The following is a 19506-nucleotide window of genomic DNA, read 5'->3' as shown; positions in this document are numbered from 1 at the left end:
GGAGCAACAGTTATGTAAAGACCTCAGAGAATTCTTGTGAGAATTTATACTATTATATCACATTCTCATAGTGATACTAACCATAAGATTCTCCTCTGTTCTTCTGTTACCATTACCTCTAGGGGAGGAATTATAATAGAAGATAGCAATTTTTTCCGACAAGAACCTTGTGGTTGTTGCTTCTCATAGGAGTCTATTGAAACAAAGGTGAATGGGTTAGAGTAAGAAGGGATAGGGCATCTTCTACATTCAATTAAAAGGAAGCACTGCAAGGTGTGGCCATGATAAAAGTAATCTTGTGCTCAAGAATGTATTAGTCAATGTTCAGCCCTAGACTTTGTTTATTTTTATTTTTTTATTTTTTGGGTCCAGTCGTAGGCCTGAACTCTGGGTCTGGGCGCTGTCCCTCAGCTCTTCAGCTCAAGGCTAGCTCTCTACCACTTGAGCCACAACACCACTTCCGGCTTTTTGCTTATGTGGTACTGAGGAATCAAACCCAGGGCCTTAAGCGTGCAAGGCAAATGCTCTACCACTGAGCCACCTTCCCAGCCCTAGCCCTAGACTTTGTATTCCATTATTAGAGGCAATCTAAGGAATCCAGACAGTTTACTCATCTTCACATTATTTTCTAAAATAGGAAACAATACTTATACCTAATATCCAAATGAACAATGTAGTTTTCCTATGGCTAGTAACTTGTGGTTCTAATAACAGGTGAACAATGTGTATTTCTGGGAAAATACATAGGTTTATCACACAATCCTTATGACTCAAGATACTTTCCTCCCTATTCCTTTAGTAGGGTTTCCCAGTCTCTAAAGAGAGTTCTTCAGTACGACTTTCCTCCCAACAGTCATAGCAAGAAACACTCAAAATTTTTAGGATTATGAGTTCTGCTAGGAAATCTTAGACTTTTTGAATTGCAAAATGATACTTACCAGTAATGAGCTGCTCTAAACGAATGCGCTCATGGGCAGCATGCTGATCCACCAGGATTAGCAGGTTTCCACCTACAAAACCACCAAAGATTACTGGAATTTCAAATTCTCAGAACACAATTAAAATGATCATGCTGTGTGGAGGAAGAAAGAAAGTTAATTTAATCTACTTAACAACACAGGCATAGGAGGAAATACTGGGTAGGAATAAAATTATACCTTTAGTTCCTAAAAAAATTAAAATTATGAGGAAGATGATACTAAATTTATCAGATATAAAATTCTAGTTCATTAGTAAAGACATAAAAATGACTAAAGTCTTACATTCCTAATGTTTAAAAAGTTATTCTGCTTTAATTCAACTTTAATACAATGAAGAATTATCTGATAACAAAATATAATCAGCAGGCCTTGGTTTGTAAGCTCCTCTGAAACTCATGAAGAGTGTTACTTCTTGTACACTTTACATCAGAGGCCAGGAAATGTTTTCCATGAAGGACAGAGAAGAAATATTTTAGGCCTTTAGAGCCTAATGAGTTCTGTCATGACTACTCAACTATTCATTTTGAGCCAAAGCAGCCACAGACAACTGTAACTATATAGCTGTACTTCAATAAAACTTTATTTATGGCACTAAAATAAGAATTTCATAGAATTTTACTGTGTCAAAAACAATTTTTTGTTCTTTTTTCCTCACTAACCATTGAAGGATATAAACTATTTTTACCATTCTGGCTGTAGAGAAGCAGACAGTGAGTGGATCTGCCTAAAGCCACAATTTGAACCGTTTTGGATGTGGGCTACCAGAGCTTTCCTATAAATGCATCACTAAGCCCTTATTCAAATGCAGATTATTCTGGAGTAAGAACTCTCAGGTGATTCTGTCTGCAGACCTCAAATACAAGTGAGGTGACAGAATGTCTACAAGGCAAACCTGCAGGGAAATCTTCTCATGGACAATAGGATGATTCTCAGTGACAACAGTAGCTTTTTAGCTTCTAATTTTTTGTTTTGTTTTGTGCCAGTCCTGAGGCTTGAACTCAGGGCCTGGGTGCTGTCCCTAAGTTTTAGTGCTCAAAGATAGTGCTCTACCACTTGAACCACAACTCCACTTCAGGCTTTTTTGGTGTTTAATTGAAGAGTCTCAAGGACTTTCCTACCCAGGCTGGCTTTGAACAATAATACTCAGATCTCAGTCTCCTGAGCAGCTAGAATAACAGGTATGAGCCACTGGTGCGGGCTTAGCTTATAATTTTATCACTTTGGCCAACAAGTTAAAATTTATTGCTGCTGGTTATAATGAAGTGAAAGATCTTGAATAATACCCATTTTTCCTATTTCTACTGCAAGATTAAGTTGTTTTTTTCCCCTATGACACTATTGAATTTATGACATGAGAGCTTAAGACTTAAAAAATAAATAAACTTTCTGACAGTATGTTTAATCATAGTAACATCCTCTAATAGGTTGTGTTAGTATTATGTTCACCTTTGGTACTCAGCTCCACCCAGACCCGGGCCCCCTCCCATTCCCGGAGTTCCCTCCATACAGCTGCCCCCCCCCCTCCACCCAGACCCACCCGAACTCCCATCTACTTCACTTCCTATCCCTCAGATCCTCCTGCTACTGTGGTCATGTGCTCCCTCTTGGGGGGAATATGGCTCCTCTAATAAACCTTATAATAATATTTCTCCTGTGCCTGGCTGCCTCTGCGTGGTTCCCTGGGATGGATGTGTAGGATCCTTCAGGTTGACTATTAAATTCCTTTGAGGACAGGAAAAGTTGCAGCTAATTGTAATAAATACTGAACATCCTGTATTGTGAAAAAAAACCCAATGGAATAAATCATGAACTGTACGGGAGTGACAAACTTGAAACTGGATCTAGTGTAAATTACTAAGAGGTAGAGAACCTTGGAAATAAAGCCTGCATCAGACTGGAATGCTGCTTATCTGTTCACTGCTTACATCGTGTTCTTAACATTTTCTATTTCTTGAATGAAGCAGAATATAGAAGGTATTTACTCAGGACAGAAGATCTATTTTTACATAAAAGAAGTTCATGAAGACAGGGATGTTTGTATATTTCCAGCACATAAAATAGGACCTGGCATATAATAGGCACTCAATAAATATTTATAGAATAAATGAACGAATGAGTTATTGTTCTTTAAGGTTTTCTAACTGAACAAATATATTTTAGTGTAGGTAGAAACATGAAAAGTAAAATGTTAGTATGTGGCATTATTTTCACTGTAATGTAAAACTCAATGGAAAATACCCATTAAAATAAATCAGTTAAACAGGTTGCATTTGTTATTCATGACAATAAAAATAACTAAATTTTGATTTAGAAAAACATATTTATCAGCTAAGAGTCAATAAATGTATGCCTATAATCCCAGCATTTAGGAAGCTGTGGTACAAAATGATAGTTTAAGGAGCCTGAGCTATATAGCAAATAACCAAAAAAAGAAAAAAGAAAAAACAAAGGATGAAAAGGAGGAAAAGGAGAAAAAATAAGGAGCAAAAGGAAGGAGGAGCAGAAAGAAAAGAAAAATTATTTACTGATTGCATAAGAGATAAACTGCTTTTGGCTAAAAAGTACTGATTCCCTTACTTAGGCTCCTAAATCAATCTCTTTCTCTCTCTCTCTCTCTCCCTTTTTCCCCTCCCCCCAGTTCTTTTTCTACTTTAACCTATAGCTCATGTCTGTACCCTAAAGATGGTGAAAGATGGCTGAATGGCTGTTTTTCTGTGGCATCAATCATATATTATAAATCTTTGTCCTTCACCAAGTCTATCTGACCTACAGGGGCCAATGGCCACACCTGAGATGTAAAACTCCTGGAGTTTAGGGATGGGTCTAAACCTCTAGTTTCAAAAATACTCTTGAGTGGGCTGGGAAGGTGGCTCAGTGGTAGAGCGCTTGCCTTGCATGCATGAGGCCCTGGGTTCAATTCCTCAGCACCACATAAGCAGCAGAAAAAAAAAAGCCAGAAGTGGCGCTGTGGCTCAAGTGGTAGAGAGCTAGCCTTGAGCTGAAGAGCTGAGGGGCAGTGCCCAAGCCCAGAGTTCAGGCCCCATGACTGGACTCCCCTCCCCCCGAAAAAAAATACTCTTGAACTCTGCCTTTTGTTTTCTTTTCAGAAAAAAATACTAAGAATACCCTTTAGGGGCATTTAATTAATCCAACAATAGTATGAAATCTCAGGAGAAATTTAAGGAGTCCCTTTTGCTTCCTCAAACATCTACACATTTTGTTGCATTCATCCTGAATACCATTAGTAGAGATTTTGGAATCTCAAAAGCAACAAAAAGCTGGCACTGGTGGTTCACGCCAGTAATCTCAGTACTCAGGAGGCTGAGATCTGAGAATAGTGGTCCGAAGCCAGCCAGGGCAGAAAAGTCCTGAGACTCTTATCTCCAATTAATCACTAGAAAACCAGAAATGGTGCGGTAGCTCTAGAGCACTATCCTTAAGCAAAGAAACTCAGGGAACAGTGCCTATGACCACCACCCCAACAAGGCTAGGTGATAAGCTCAGGTGCTTGCTTATGACGCATGAAGCACCCCCAGTACTGTAAAAACAAAAGGCACAAAGAATACCAACTGATCAAAACTTCACAAAAAAACTTAATTATTCTAGAAATAATAAAACTTTAGGAATTTGACCATGAATTCCATACTCGGGATGATTCTGACAGTTTTCATTAATTTGCCTTTGGTCTACAATATCATTAAACAAGGTAGAAGAGAATGTTTCCAAATACAAAGAGAATGATCTACTTTTAACTTTGGAAGTACTTCCATAAAGCTCTAAGAATCTGAAGCTCTCGGCCACAAGGCCTTTTCAGGATACTGGTATCTAGCATTCCTTAGACAACAAAATCTTCTTTCCCTCAGGGATACATTCCAAGGCCCTTAGTGTATACCTGGAACTTCAGATAGTTCTAAACTCTGAATAAACTATTTTTTCTATACTTACAAACCTATGATAGACAGTTTAGCTTATAAATTAGGCACAGATTAGCAAAAGTACTAAGAAAATAGATCAATAGCAATAAATCATAATAAAATTGTCAGCATCACCAATTTTGCACTTAGGTTACTTGTACATAGCACTCCAATATCAGGAAAGTCAATATGGATAAGGGAAACAGATACTAAGTGACTAACAGGAGAGTAATGTACATACTGTGGATTCCCTAGACAAAGGGAAACGTCACATCCTGGGTGGGACAATTCATCATACTACTCAGGGTGGTATGAGATTTAAAACTTATGAAGTCTGGAATTTTTCATTTAGTATTCTAACCCTGGCTGATTATAGGTAACTGGAATTCCAGAAAGCAAAACTGTAGAAATGGCAAGTATTTGTAATCTTGCTCAAGATTCTCTCATTTAAGTCTTTTTTTTTTTTTTTTAATGTCAGTCTTCCGGCTTGCACTCTGGGATTAGGTGCTGTCTCTGAGCTCTTCAGCTCAAGGCTAACGCTCTACCACTTGAGCTACAGCACCGTGCCACTCACAGAATTTCCTGCCCGAGCTGGCTTTGAACCACGATCCTTAGATCTCAGCCTCCTGAGTAGCTAGGATTACAGGTGTGAGCCACTGGCACCCAGTTTCAAGTCTTTTTAAAAAAGTTTTTTTCTAACTGGAATACCCACCCTTCCCCTGGTCTCTTTCCTCCCTATCTCAGATTTCTTAGTCTCTCCTTACAGTCACCATTAGCAACTTGTCAGCAACTTGTCCACCTGTTCTCAATCAGAGCTCACTTGCTGAAGTCTCTGATCTCTACTGTCACAAAAAAACTAAACAACAGGGCTGGGAAGGTGGCTCAGTGGTAGAGTGCTTGCCTCGCATGCATGAGGCCCTGGGTTCGGTTCCTCAGCACCATATAAGCAGAAAAAGCTGGAAGTGGTGTTGTGGCTCAAGTGGTAGAGCTGAGAGAACTGAGGGACAGTGTCCAGGCCCAGAGTTCAAGGCCCCACGACTGAACAAAAAAAACAAAAACCAATTTAACAATCTTCTACTAAATTGCGCTGAAGCATTTGGCATGAAATCTTGCCTCTGCAACATAACATTCACTTTTCTCCCTGTTTCTCTAGCTAGTTCTTCACAATTTCTTTTGCTGGTTCATATTTTGCTACTGATCTGTTAAGTGCTGGAATTATTTTAGATTCAGGACATCTGTTCACTTTTCTTTCAGGTGATAAAATTTACTCCTGGGATTTCACTGGCCAACTTCATGCTAACAACTCAAATTTTTATCAACAGGTTGGAGCACTGTAGTCTATAGTTGTAATATTCAAATGTACTTATGCCATTGTAAGGTATATTAAATAGGTAGGTTTCATTAGGTAGCCGATGAAGAGAACACCACGCGCTATTCAGGCAGGAAAAGAAGTTTATTTACCGAACTGCTGCCCCTGCCATGCATGGTGGAGAGGCATGGCTGAAAAGGAAAGGGGCCACCCATCCCTGGGCCAGGACTTACGTAGGCCAGAGACTGGAAGAGGTGTGGACAGGTGGGGGAAAGGTGAGGCCACAGTGGATCCGGACATGACCTCCGGGTCTAGGACCCTCCTAAGCTTAGATGGGAGGCATGTGACCAGAGATGGCCCAGGATGTGTCCTAGCAGGAGGGGAAGGTGACTGCTTCCAGGTCTGCCAGTTACCTAAGTAACAGATACTGGATGGAAACTTAGCCAAGAAGTAGGGAGGTGTCCCTGTGCAGACCTTACATTCCAGCCTTTTGATAATTATGAAAAAGGGTGAAGATTCTCTCTGGCTACTTCCTGCTGGCAAGGGCATCAACAATAGGAGTAAAAGGCTGAGATGTGGTCCCAAACCCCTTTGAAATGCCTCCTGCGCTCCCTGGAAAGCCAGAGCACCTAATTTTATGCCATTCTCAGATGTAGACAGTTTTTGACACTGCAGTGGTAAATGCTCAGAAGTCTGTTTACTTTCAGGCTCTCTTTGTTCTCTCTCTGCCAATCATGTCCAACTTTCCGTATCTCTCCCTTTCTCTTTTCTAAACATTTTGGCTGTGCCCTGAAGAGTGTAAGGTCTGCACAGGGACACCTTCCTACCTCTTGGCTAAGTTTCTGCCCAGTATCTGTTTGTTACCTAGGTAACTGGCAGACCTGGAAGCAGTCACTTTCCCCTCCTGCTAGGACACATCCTGGGCCATCTCTGGTCACATGCCTCCCATCTGACCTTAGGAGGGTTCCAGACCTTGAGGTCATGTCCAGATCCACTGTGGCCACATCTTTCCCCCACCTGGCCACACTTCTTCCTGTCCCTGGCCTACATAAATCCTGGCCCAAGGATGGGTGGCCCCTTTCCTTTTCAGCCATGCCTCTCTACCATGCCAGGGCAGCAGTTCGGTAAATAAACTTCTTTTCCTGCCTGAATAGCGCGTGGTGTTCTCTTCATCGGCTACCTAATGAAACCTACCTATTTAGTATACCTTACAAAGAGTGGGACGCAGGCTGGGTCCCAGGGACCCCCCCATTCTAGGTTCCCTTCCAAAGGCTAGGTTTGAAAATTGTCAGAGTTTCCATTTGTTTCAGGTTTTCTTTGTACTTTTTCAGAAATTCACCATGTTGGCCACATGGTGGGTTAAGAGTTTGGTCTCATCCCACCCTTAACCTTCCTCCAAGCTTACTACTCCTCCACCCATTTTTTGCTGCCTCTTTACAGGTGCTGGTAACTGAGGCCCAATCATCTGATGTGCTTTGTTAGGAAAGATGTCTAAATAGTGTTGTCAAAAATTTTAGGTTTTGAGTTCTGCCTTTTTTTGTTTGGTGTTATATATTCTACTACTGACCATGTGGTTCTAGATATTGGGCAAAATAATGTCATCTTACTGCTGGAATTCCAAGAGTCTACGGCCATTATTCAGTTTGGGATGCTGTAAAACTTAATGTGTACAGTGTGTGTGTGTGTGTGTGTGTGTGTGTGTGTGTGTGTGTGTGTGTGTGTGTGTGTGTATGTCTGTGTAAACTTGTTATCTGGCATTGTAATCAAGTTATTTGGCTTAATTTGTCTGAGATTCCTGAAATTTGTTCCGTTTGGATTCATAGCTCAGTGCTAGCCAGTCTATATGCAGTCCAGATCCAGTCCATCCCTTCCAACGTAGAAGACAGGCCTCACTCCTGCCTAGACCATCCTGACTACCTCCACCATGGTAAAAGTAGACTGGAGTCTCACTTGGCTCCATCACACGTTGCTGATTTCCTGGTGAAATATTGCTTTGGATTTGCAAAAGCTAAGGCTCTTTCTGTAACTTTGGTTAACTTAAGCACTGTTAGGATTACCAGAAAGAAATCAATACTATATCTGTGCTAAAAGTCTCATCACATCTAACGAGTTTTGTCATTGCAGAATATTTGTTGGTCAATTCTTGATAAGGACCAGGTAAGCTCTACTTATTTTATCTGATCTCCTTGTTACTTTAATTGGAAATAATAAAGGGTTTTTGTGGCAAAGATTGCAGTTCAAAGCCAGCTCGGGCTGAAAAATCCCTAAGACTCCATCTCCCAACTAACCTACAAAGAGCCAGGCTGGAAGCATGGCTAGACTTTTATCTCTAATTAACCAGCAAATACTGGAAGTGGTACTATAACTCAAACTTGTAGAGTGCTAGCCTTGAGCAGAAGTACTCAGGAACAGTGCCTAGGCCTTGAGTTCAAACCTCCAAGAATACTAACTGGGAAAAGCCATCCCAGCAACGAGCACCTAGACTCCGTCAGTCTGGGGAACAAGGGAACATGGAGAGGAGTAAGAGGAGATGATGTCACATCAGCCACTTTCTGCCTGCCCTTTCAAAATTAACCTTAGCCAAGAGGTAGGGCGGTGTCCCTATGCAGACCTTATAGCCATCTCATTTTGAACACTTTAAAGAGAATTTAAAGCCATGATTTTTACCATCCCAGCTTTCTCCAATCTGGTTTTTCAACATTGTTCACTCAGTTATGGAGGCCAGAAAACTAGAAGTCATCTTTGATATTTTTCCCTCAGATCTAAGCTGACTTTTTCTCCTGAATATTTTACCAAAATATTCACTTCTCCCTGTCCACCAGGGTTCAAGTCAATTATCATTTTTTTTTTTTATTTTTGTGTCAGTCATAGGCCTGAACTCTAGGCCTGGACACTGTTCCTCAGATCTTCAGCTCAAGGCAAGCACTCTACCACTTGAGCCACAGCGCCACTTCTGGCTTTTTCTGCTTATGTGGTGCTGAGGAATTGAACCCAGGGCCTCATGCATGCAAGGCAAGCACTCTACCACTGAGCCACCTTCCCAGCCCCTCATTTTTTAGATACTGCAATATACTCCAGTTTCTCTGAAGTTGCTGGAACTCCACCCTGACTTACTACATTCTCCATTTTGCAACCAGACTAATCTTTAAAAATAATGGCCAGGCATCCGTGGCTCATGCCTGTAATCTTAGCTACTCAGGAGGCTGAGATCTGAGGATCACGGTTCAAAGATAGCCCACGCAGGAAACTCAGTGAGACTCTTATCTCCAATAAACCACTCAGAAAACCAGAAGTAGCTCTGTGGCTCAAATGGTACAGTGCTCGCCTTGATCTGAAGAGCTGAGGGATAGCGCCTGGGCCCAGAGTTCAAGCCCACAACTGACAAAAAAAAAAAAAGGCTGGGAAGGTGGCTCAGTGGTAGAGTGCTTGCCTTGCATGCATGAGGCCCTGGGTTCAATTTCTCAGAACCACATAAGCAGAAAAAGCTGGAAGCGGTGTTATGGCTCAAGTGGTAGAGCACTAGCCTTGAGCTGAAGATCTGAGGGACAGCACCCAGGCCCAGAGTTCAGGCCCCATGACCGACAAAAATAAATAAATAAAATAATAATAATAATAATAATAATAATAAAATCTAATGTGAAAATGGGACCAGGCAACTTGAAAGGACAGATGAGACTGGGAGAAATGGGGGAAGTGATGACATGATCAAGATACATTGTGCTCATAAATTAACACGATGAATTCAGCTACTTAAAGATTAAAAAAAAGCGGGGTGCTGGTGGCTCACACCTGTAGTCCTAGCTACACAGGAGGCTAAAATCTGAGGATTGTAGTTCGAAGCCAGCTGGGGCAGGAAAGTCCATGAAACTCTTATGTCCAATTAATAACAAGAAGCCAAAAATGGAGCTGTGGCAGAGCACTAGGCTTGAGCATAAAAGCTGAGGGACAATGCTCAGGCCCAGAGCTCAAGCCCTAGGATCAGCAAAATAATAATAATTTATAATAATTTGATATACAAGAAAATAAATACAATGTGATATGACATAAAGTACTTAAAACCATATAAAGAATCAAACAAGAAAGAAAAAACTTTAAATTGTTTCCAGTTGGTTGTTAGGGCAAAGCAAAGCTTTTAACTGGCATTTAAGATCTGGCTTCTACCTACTTCTCTAGACTTGTCTCCAGCTGTACTGCCCTGCTTATATGCATCGAAGGAAAGGAAATCACAAATTACCTATGTTATTCATTCTCTTGTTTGACATTCTCATACTTCAGACTTCATTTTACCAAGGTCCTTTCTCTGATCTCTCTGACAAAACTAAATCTCCAACATAGGTTATTTTATTATGATGCAGTTGTACAAAGAGGTTACAATTTCATAAGCCAGGTTGAGTACAATGATCTTGATCCATGTCACCCCTTCCATTGTTCTCCTTCATTATTCCTCCTTCCATGCCCACCCTCAGGTCATGTAGTTCGATTTTCATATAATGTACATTGAATATAATGACTGCATTTGCTAATCTTCCCTCCCTCCATTTGTTCTTCACCCCTGAAGTCATCTCCCTCCAAACATGTTCTCGCTTCCTGTTATTCATTTTAATAAGCAATTCATTAGTTGTTGAGGAGTTACACACATTTAGATTCCTCCCCTAAGTATGTTCTAGTTATTTCGTTTGTATGTATATGCATACAGCCCTGTATGTTATCATGTACAACATAGATTCTTTTTTTTTTTTTTTTGGTAGGTCCTGAAACTTGAACTCTGGGCTTGGGCACTGTCTCTGTGCTCTTCAGCTCAAGGTGAGTGCTTACCGCTTGAGCCACAGTGCCACTTCTGGTTTTCTGGTGGTTTATTGGAGATAAGAGTGTCATGGACTTTCCTGCCCAGGCTGGCTTTGAACTGTGATCCTCGGATCTCAGCCTCCTGAGTAGCTAGGATTACGGTCATGAGCCATCGGTGCCCAGTAAAACACAGGTTCTTACAGCATCTGCTTCTCCATTCTATTTCTCCTCTGTAGGAGATATAGTTAATTTTTGTGTGTGTGTGAAAATACCGTATAGAGGGGTTACAATTACATGGGCAAGGTAAAGTTAAAATTTTATGTGATTGTATAATTATGTTTCTTTGAAATATCTGTTTTCTCATTATTGTATCTCTAGGGCCTAGAATAGTCTCTGGCATATAATAGGCACTCAAACACTATTTGTTGAATGAATCAGTGTCAGTTATAAACCATTATTGTTTATATTAAAGTCAACAAGAAATTCTATGAAACTCTGATGAACCTAATTCATAATATAAACTTCCTGTTGTTTTAGAGAGAAAACATAAAACATTATTGAAAAGTTAACGAAAGCATTCTAAAATGGAGGTATAGCTCAAGTGGTAGAGTACCTGCCCAGCAAGTACTTGAATTCAAACTGCCCCTAAATTTTTTAAAGGAGTAACAAATGAAATTCTTTTTCCCACTCTCATTTTTTTCTTTTCTCTGGTCTGGGCATTGTCCCTGAGCAGTTTCACTCAAGGCTATTGCTCTACCACTTTGACCACAGTGCTACTTCCAGTTCATAGACTTTCCTGCCCAGGCTGGCTTTAAATTACAATCATCAGATCTTAGACTACTGAGTAGCAAGGATTACAGACATAAGCCACTGGCACCTGGCTGCAGGCAACATTATTAATAGCTTAATGTGTATCTTATGTATGTGCATACGCATATGCATGTATACACATAAAACTAATATACTTTAAAACTGTTACTTTATAATGTTCTTAATTTAGATCAGTTTTCCTAGTGTCTAAGTCACTGAACTTACACTGTATACTAAAAGAAACTTTTTTGTGTGTGCCAATACCTCACGCTCTCAACCTGGCTTTTTTTGCTAACAGTTGGTGCTCATCCACTTAAGTCACACCTCCAGCCCAGCTTTTTTGCTGATTAATTGGAGACTGAATCTCTCAGCCTTTTCTACCTCTTTTTTTTTTTTTTTTTTTGGTCCGGTCATAGGGCCTGAACTCTGGGCCCTGGGCGCTGTCCCTCAGCTCTTCAGCTCAAGGCTAGCACTCTACCACTTGAGCCACAGCGCCACTTCCGGCTTTTTTTTTTCTGCTTATGTGGTGCTGAGGAATCGAACCCAGGGCCTCATGCATGCAAGGCAAGCGCTCTACCACTGAGCCACCTTCCCAGCCCAGCCTTTTCTACCTCTATTGGCTTTAAACTGGGATCCTTAGAACTCAGTCTCCTAAGTAAGGATTACAGGCATGAGCCAGTAAAGCCCAGCCAAAAGTAACTTTAAAAGTTACAAGAAGTTCAGTTAGCTTATTAATTAAAACTAAACTCTATTCTTACCTTCTCTGCCATTCTCTTCAGTCTTAGTGCTCATTAAACAGGCAATAAACTTGTTATCCACTTGCTGGAGAACCTGCCATACATACAGATAAGTGGAACAGCACTAAATAAACATTGGTACAGGCTGATTTGCATAAAAATAAAAAATACTTCATTTTGCATTATGCCGTTCTCATCTAAGATGAGGAAGGTACTGCTGAACCTAAAGGAGTCCTTAGGAAGGGTAAAAATTAGGAAAATAAAAGTGGTAAGAGGACAGGAACAGAAGGAAATTAATCCTTGCTCTTCTAATGATACAAATTCTATGAGATTAAAACAACAAAAACAGGACTGGGAATGGGGTTTAGTGGTAGAGTGCTTGCCTAGCAAGCATGAAGCCCTGGGTTCTATTCCATGGTTACCACATAAACAGAAAAAGCTGAAGTAACTCAAGTGGTAAAGTGCTAGCCTTGAGAAAAGAAGCTCGGGGACTGTGCAGGCTCTTTACTCAAGCCCCAGGAGTGGTGAATACAAAACAACAGCAACAAAAAAGGCTTGACCAACATGGTCTTTACTATTAAATAAATCCAATTTCTTTTTTCTTTTTTTTTGTTTGTTGGTCCTAGGGCTTGAACTCTGGGCCTGGGTGCTGTCCCTGAGCTCTTCAGCTCAAGGTGAACACTCTACCACTTGAGCCACAGAACCACTTCCAGTTTTCTGAGTGGTCATGGACATTCCTGCCCTGGCTAGCTTTGAACCGTGATCCTCCCGTCTCAGCCTCCTGAGTAGCTAGGATTACAGGCGTAAGCCATCAGCACCTGGCTAAATCCAATTTCATTAGGTGCCAGTGGCTTACATCTGTAATCTCAGCTACTCAAAAAGCTGGTATCTACAGAATAGCCAGCAAAAAGCAAGGCTGGAGGGTATGGCTTAAATAGTAAAGTGCCACTCCCCCCCCCCCCCCACACACACACACAAAGCAAATTCTCACGAAAGTTAGTTTAGTTTAGGCCTTACATCGATTTGAAAGTCAGTCTTTACCTGCATTGAATGAATCATTTCTTTGGTGAAACGGTAGGGATACAAGATGTTATGAATTTTAACTGCTAAGCTCTCAGCCTGGCCACTGCTTACATCAACAGCAACCTACAAAGATCCAGCAAAAACATCATTTAAATGTGAATTTAAATGTCTGTAGGCCCTTTTTTTTTTTTCACCAAGGATCTTCAAGTCCTTTAAAAATATTCTTTCACCTACTAGAAGTAGGGTGAATTCAGGAAACTTTGATTCAAAGACTCTAAGAATAGTCTTAACTAGTACTTCTTTGTTTGTTTTGTGCCAGTCCTAGGGCTTGAATTCAGGGCCTGAGTGCTGGACCTGAGCATTTTTGCTCAAGGCAGTGTTCCATCACTTGAACCACAGCTCCATTCCAACTAACATGCTTTATGAACAAAATTGCTGACAAAAACCAGTACTGTTTCAGAACAATTTGTTGATGTTCCATCAAGTCTTTAAAGTCATCTTGACTCAAGAATCAATAGTCAAAGGCTCATCTATTACCCACCCTCACTGACACACAATACATTCTGTGATGACACACTGAGTAAACCACAGGCATCTAGGCCAATGATGAACTGCTCCTGCAGTAGAAGACTCACTGCTTTATCTAGAGATAACCATTTCATTATCATCACCCTGAATATTTCACTAAAATGCATGTTTTTCACACACTGATGACACATTTAATTCAAAATGTCTGAGCTTCCTCCTCTCAATATTAAACATGAATTTCTAAATAAAATATTTGGGAACATGCCTAGTTTCTATTCATAATTATAAATTAGCATAGTCAGTCATTCAAACCCATATCCAACTTAAATAAAGGTCAAAAATAGTTAAAGAAAGAAAAAGACCCACCTCTGGGTATCTGGCAAATACTGGATTGTCCCATTCTGAAAATAAAGACTTTAGTGATCCACTACCAACAGTATCACCCACAGCATCTAGGGCAAAAGAGACAGGTGAAACTGGAATCACAGACACAGGGAGGTGTTAAAATGAAATGATCTTGTACAACTGATACTAATTTGAAAAATTATAAAACAAAACAAAAAGAACCCCTGGAAGGGCTCAAATGGTAGCTTGCCTGCCTGGCCCTGTGTTCAATTTCCCTCCCTCTCCCTCCCTCTTTCTCTCCTCCCCCCACTCCCTTCCTTTCTGTTTTCTTTCTTGCTTGCTTACTTGTTTGCTTGCTTTCTAGGTTTGTACTTATGCTTGCTAAGTAGGCATTCTATCACTTGAGCCACATTCCCAGCCCTAATCCTGGGTTCAAATCCCAGAATTGCAACAACAACAACAACAACAACAACAACAACAACACAGGGAACTGAGTGATATCTGGTAATATCTTAGTGGTAGAATACATGCTGAACGTGCCTAAGTCCTAAATTCAATCCACAGTATCACAGAGAGAGCAGAGAGGGAGTAAGAGAGAAGAGGGAGGAAAGGTGAGGAAGGAAAGGGGAAGGGGAAGAGGAAGCAGGAGAGGAAGGGGAGGAAAAAAAGGGGAAGGAGGAAGAAGAAGGGGAAAGGCTACAGCCTCAAGACCAAAGATCAGAGATACTGGTTCCTACATTCTAGGAATTTTCATTTTGTTATATCTCTAAATTGTTTTGATAAGTTACTTTAAAAACTGCTTCTGGCTGGGGAGGTAGCTCAGTGATAGAGTGCTTGCCTCACATGCATGAGGCCCTGGGTTCGATTCCTCAGCACCACATAAGCAGAAAAAGCCAGAAATGGTGCTGTGGCTCAAGTGGTAGAGCACTAGCCTTGAGCTAAAGAGCTGAGGGGACAACACCCAGGCCCAGAGTTCAGGCCCCACAACCGACAAAACAAAACAAAAAACTGTTTAAAGAGATATTTCAGAATACACTTCTTGAAGAAACTGTAGCACACTAGCTTCATTGGGGATGATGTGCATCTGTCTCAAAAAAGTAAAACAAGATGGGCCCGGATGACTCATTCCTATAATCCTAGCTTATTCAGGAGGCTGAAATCTGAGAGATACAGTTCAATGCCAGCCAGGGCAGAAAAATCCATGAGACTCATCCAAAAATCCATGAAACTCTTCCAATTAGCCAGAAGTAGAAGTGTGGCTCAAGTGGTAGAGTGCCAGCCTTGAGTGGAAAAAGTCAAACTAGAATATGAAGCTCTAAGTTCAAATCCCAGTATGGCCAACAAACAAAAGCAAACAAAACAAAACAAAAGTTAGTAACTTCACACCACCCTTAGGTAAAAGTATATCTTATCTGTTTTTAGCAACAAAAAAATAATAGATGTCTGTAGCTTTTCTTCCAAGAGTTTTACCTAGATCAAACTATTGCAATATGGAGTAAAACTCTAACCTTTAAAAATAAGAAACATTTTCCCAATTACAACACACTACAGACTATGCATAATCACAGTACTGACCTCAAGTCTGGAAAAGTAATTTCTGATCGAAATGCATGCGCTGAATTACTTAGTTCTGCTGTGAAATAGGGCCATGGGGAATTCCTGGCTCCAGTAAGGCACAGCTGGCACTGATCAAGCTTAATACAACTTTGCTTTGTTTTTTGTATAAGGTGGTATGGGGTGGACTAGGTGGCCCCAAAATCTATGCTATTGCTCCCACCTCTGATATTCTGTTTCAACACAGTCCTCTCTTCCCGAGGTCTTGGAAGGAAAGGAAGAATAAGGTCGCTTCTAAAAGGATGACATCTGTATTGAGACCCTAAATAAAAAAGGAAAAACCTAGAAATTTGAACTCAATATACAAATAAGTTATTAAAATTTAAATTACATAAAACCTCCTCCAAAAACTAAAGATGTAAAATTACCAAACACTAAATGGAGAACCAATTACCAAACACTAAATGGAGAAACTAATCTGCTAATATAAGCATCTACATAAATGTGTTAACTAATTATCCATCTAAACCAGACAGAATGAACACTTAGGTCATAGTGATTCTCAACAGGGTAGTTTTGCATGGAGGAATATTTGGCAGTAGTTTGAGAGATTTTTTTTGTTGTCATAACTTGGGTGAATGGTGCTAGTAGAATCTAGCAGATAAATGCCAGAGATACTGCTAAATATCCTACAATATATAGTTACCCAGAAAAACCTTGTGTTAGAGTTTAACAGCTAGAACTTATTACCTTTGCAAATCCCCATTTTTTGCATTTTATCTCAATATGTCTCTACTATAACCTTATTTCACTTTATCAGAATTATATTTACATAACTGTCTTCTCAGTAAGACTGTGAAATGCTGAAAGATACCCACAATGCAACAATTTAGCACAGTGTAACCATCAACAAATGCTAAATGAATATATGAAAAGATCAACAATGAAAGACTCTCATTTCAGACTCCAAAGTCAGATAAGATTGGCTGAAATTCTACCAATGCTCTGAAGAATTTAAATTCTTTCAGATTTGAGTTTTAGAAACAATGCTGAACTTGACAGGTTTGAACAGGAACATGAACAGCAAAACATGAGGAAGCTATTGTTTCAAAAACATCAATTTGTTGGACAAGAAATGGATATACTGAGAATTAAGGTACAAGGTAAACAGTGTAACTGATAATAGAAAGGGCCGAATTAAACACATTTTTAAAAGTCCAGGATATAGCTCAGTAGTAAAGTGCTTGTCTACCATGTGCAAGGCCCCAGAAAAAACAGAAAAAAAAAAAAAAAGGTGTGGGTGGGTGTGGGTGTTGTCCTAGGGCTTGAACTCAGGGCACTGTCCCTGAGCTTTTTTGCTCAAGCCTAGCACTCTACTAACTTGAGCCACAATTAGTGGTAGAGTGCTTGACTAGAATGCATGAAGCCCTAGATTTGATTCCTCAGTATCACATAAACAGAAAAAGCCAGAGGTGGCGCTGTGGCTCAAGTGGTACAGCAATAGCCTTGATCACAGAGAGGCTCAAGGCCCTAAGCCCTGAGTTCAAGCCCCAGGACTGGCAAAACAGTCTCACAGATTTTCCCACCTAGGCTGACTTTGAACCATGATTCTCAGATCTCAACTTGCTGAATAGCTAGAATTAAAGGCACAAGCAACCAGCACCTGGTTAAAGATTATTTCTAAAAGGATTGTTTCTAGGGCTTGAGGACTTGGCACCACTTAAAATTACATTTATAGATATTTTCTTCTATACAACAAAATTATTTTTTGTGTGTGTCACCAGTCCTAGGGATTGAACTCAGGGCCTGGGCACTGTCCTTGAGCTTCTTTTGCTCAAGGGTAGCGCTCTACCACTTGAGCCACAACTCCACTTTCAGCTCTTTCTTGTTTGTGATACTGAGGAATCAAACCCAGGGCTTCATGCATGCTAGACAAAGCACTCTACCACTAAACCACATTCCCAGCCCCACAACATTCTCTTAATAAATTACTGCATGTAGCATTTTCATGTATGGTTCGACCATGTCCTAATGTCCTGCTATACATGTTGAACTAAACCATTTCCAGTAAGATAATATTCCACATTAATGAGGGAGTACTAAGGGGCTTTCATAGAACTTGTTTCTGTACCAAAAATATTTTTCATTGGGAAATTATGAGTTAACATAATCCTCAGACATTCACTATAAAACATGCTAATCTAGAAAGTTAAGTGGATTGAAGTGTTTTAGAGTTTAGATTTATTTAACAGAAGCAGATGTTTATGTTGAATATGACAACTAAGATTTCCCTCTATGTTTTGGCAAGAACCATCTCAGTTTAATGTCATCCAGTTAGTTTTTTGGCACCATAACAGAAGCAGCTGTAGTTCAGAAGATGAAGTGCTGGGGTCTTAGCTGTACCTCAGCTAAGCATTCTGTACAAACCAGGACATGAAATGACCTAGACTGAGAAGCACATAAAGTTGCTGTAAGAGCAACTTGATAGCCAAGAGCAATACTGAAAGAAAAGTATCTACTACTTCTATTGTATACATTGAAAGTTACAACACAGATAAAAACAAAAAACAAAAAGGGAGGAGGTATTTAAACTAAGTCAAAGTCTCTTGCAAGAGATATTAATCCAAAAAATTATAGGTTGATTTGTAATTATATTCACACAATTTACATTCTTTTGCAACATTCAAGATTTTTTCATGTAGATATAGATTTAATATTTATCTTCCTAGTGAAAGCCAGATGGCAATCAGCATTACCATCTCCCAACATCTGGCTCTCAACACACTTCCAAAAGAATGTCACTTTCAATGCTAACGGGAGACCTGAGAAGCCAGAGTCCCAGTGTAGACTCTGATATAGTCTTGTGCTATGATCTAATGTCACATTATTCTCTTCAGACACCAAAATCAGATCAAGTGGACTATCATGTAATATATACCTGAAAAGCATAGTTATGGAAATATATACTTGAAAAAAATTGAAAATGTTATGATCAAGTCTTACTTTCTGGCAGAAAAATAAGTTCATAAACTAGTAATGTACTGATCTACAGATTTTACTGAAAAATCATCATAGTTTCAGAATCATTCAGCCGTTATCTGATGCCAGATAAACTTCAAAGATTTCTGGGGGAGCGGTGTGTTTGACCGTGAAGAGGAAATTGGATGGGGGGAACTGTGGGTCTTCTTGGCTATTAACAGTACCATTTTCAGTCAAATGGATCATTTACCTGTGTTATACATACATACATCATCTCATCAATACATACATGTACTCTTATATTCTGTGTCAGTTTTTCATTGTTTTCCCTTGGGCGGGGGGGGGGGGAGCAGTCCTGGGGCTTGAACTCAGGGCCTACGTGCTTCCCCTCAACTTTTTTGCTCAAGGCTAGTACTCTATCACTTGAGCCACAACTTCACTTTCAGCCTTCTGTTGGTTGGAGGTAAGAATCTCACAAATCTTCCTGCCTAGGCTGGCTTCAAACTGCAACCCTCAGACCTGCTTGAGTAGCTGGGATTACA

At 40.2% G+C, this 19506-nt stretch overlaps 1 protein-coding gene across 10 annotated transcripts in view; it reads right to left on the bottom strand.

Annotated features, from left to right (window-relative positions):
• The window catches only part of Mlh3 (mutL homolog 3), a 40211-nt gene that overhangs the window by 13722 nt on the left and 6983 nt on the right, over positions 1 to 19506 (bottom strand). For 8 of the 10 annotated variants that reach the window (XM_070029766.1, XM_070029756.1, XM_070029782.1 and 5 more), the window contains 6 exons: positions 16209 to 16307; positions 14453 to 14538; positions 13577 to 13681; positions 12557 to 12629; positions 939 to 1010; positions 82 to 193 (listed from right to left, as the gene is read on the bottom strand). In XM_070029766.1, coding sequence (XP_069885867.1) covers positions 82 to 193; positions 939 to 1010; positions 12557 to 12629; positions 13577 to 13681; positions 14453 to 14538; positions 16209 to 16307 — 547 coding nt within the window. The remainder of the gene's footprint in view (positions 1 to 81; positions 194 to 938; positions 1011 to 12556; positions 12630 to 13576; positions 13682 to 14452; positions 14539 to 16208; positions 16308 to 19506) is intronic. The other 2 variants (XM_070029801.1, XM_070029808.1) reach the window with 1 other exon arrangement.

Source organism: Dipodomys merriami, unplaced genomic scaffold (assembly GCF_024711535.1).
Source record: "Dipodomys merriami isolate MVZ:Mamm:240054 unplaced genomic scaffold, mDipMer1.0.p SCAF_1, whole genome shotgun sequence".
NCBI lineage: Eukaryota > Metazoa > Chordata > Mammalia > Rodentia > Heteromyidae > Dipodomys > Dipodomys merriami.
Note: the sequence above shows the minus strand (reverse complement) of the source record. Positions and strands in the feature narration are given on the sequence as shown.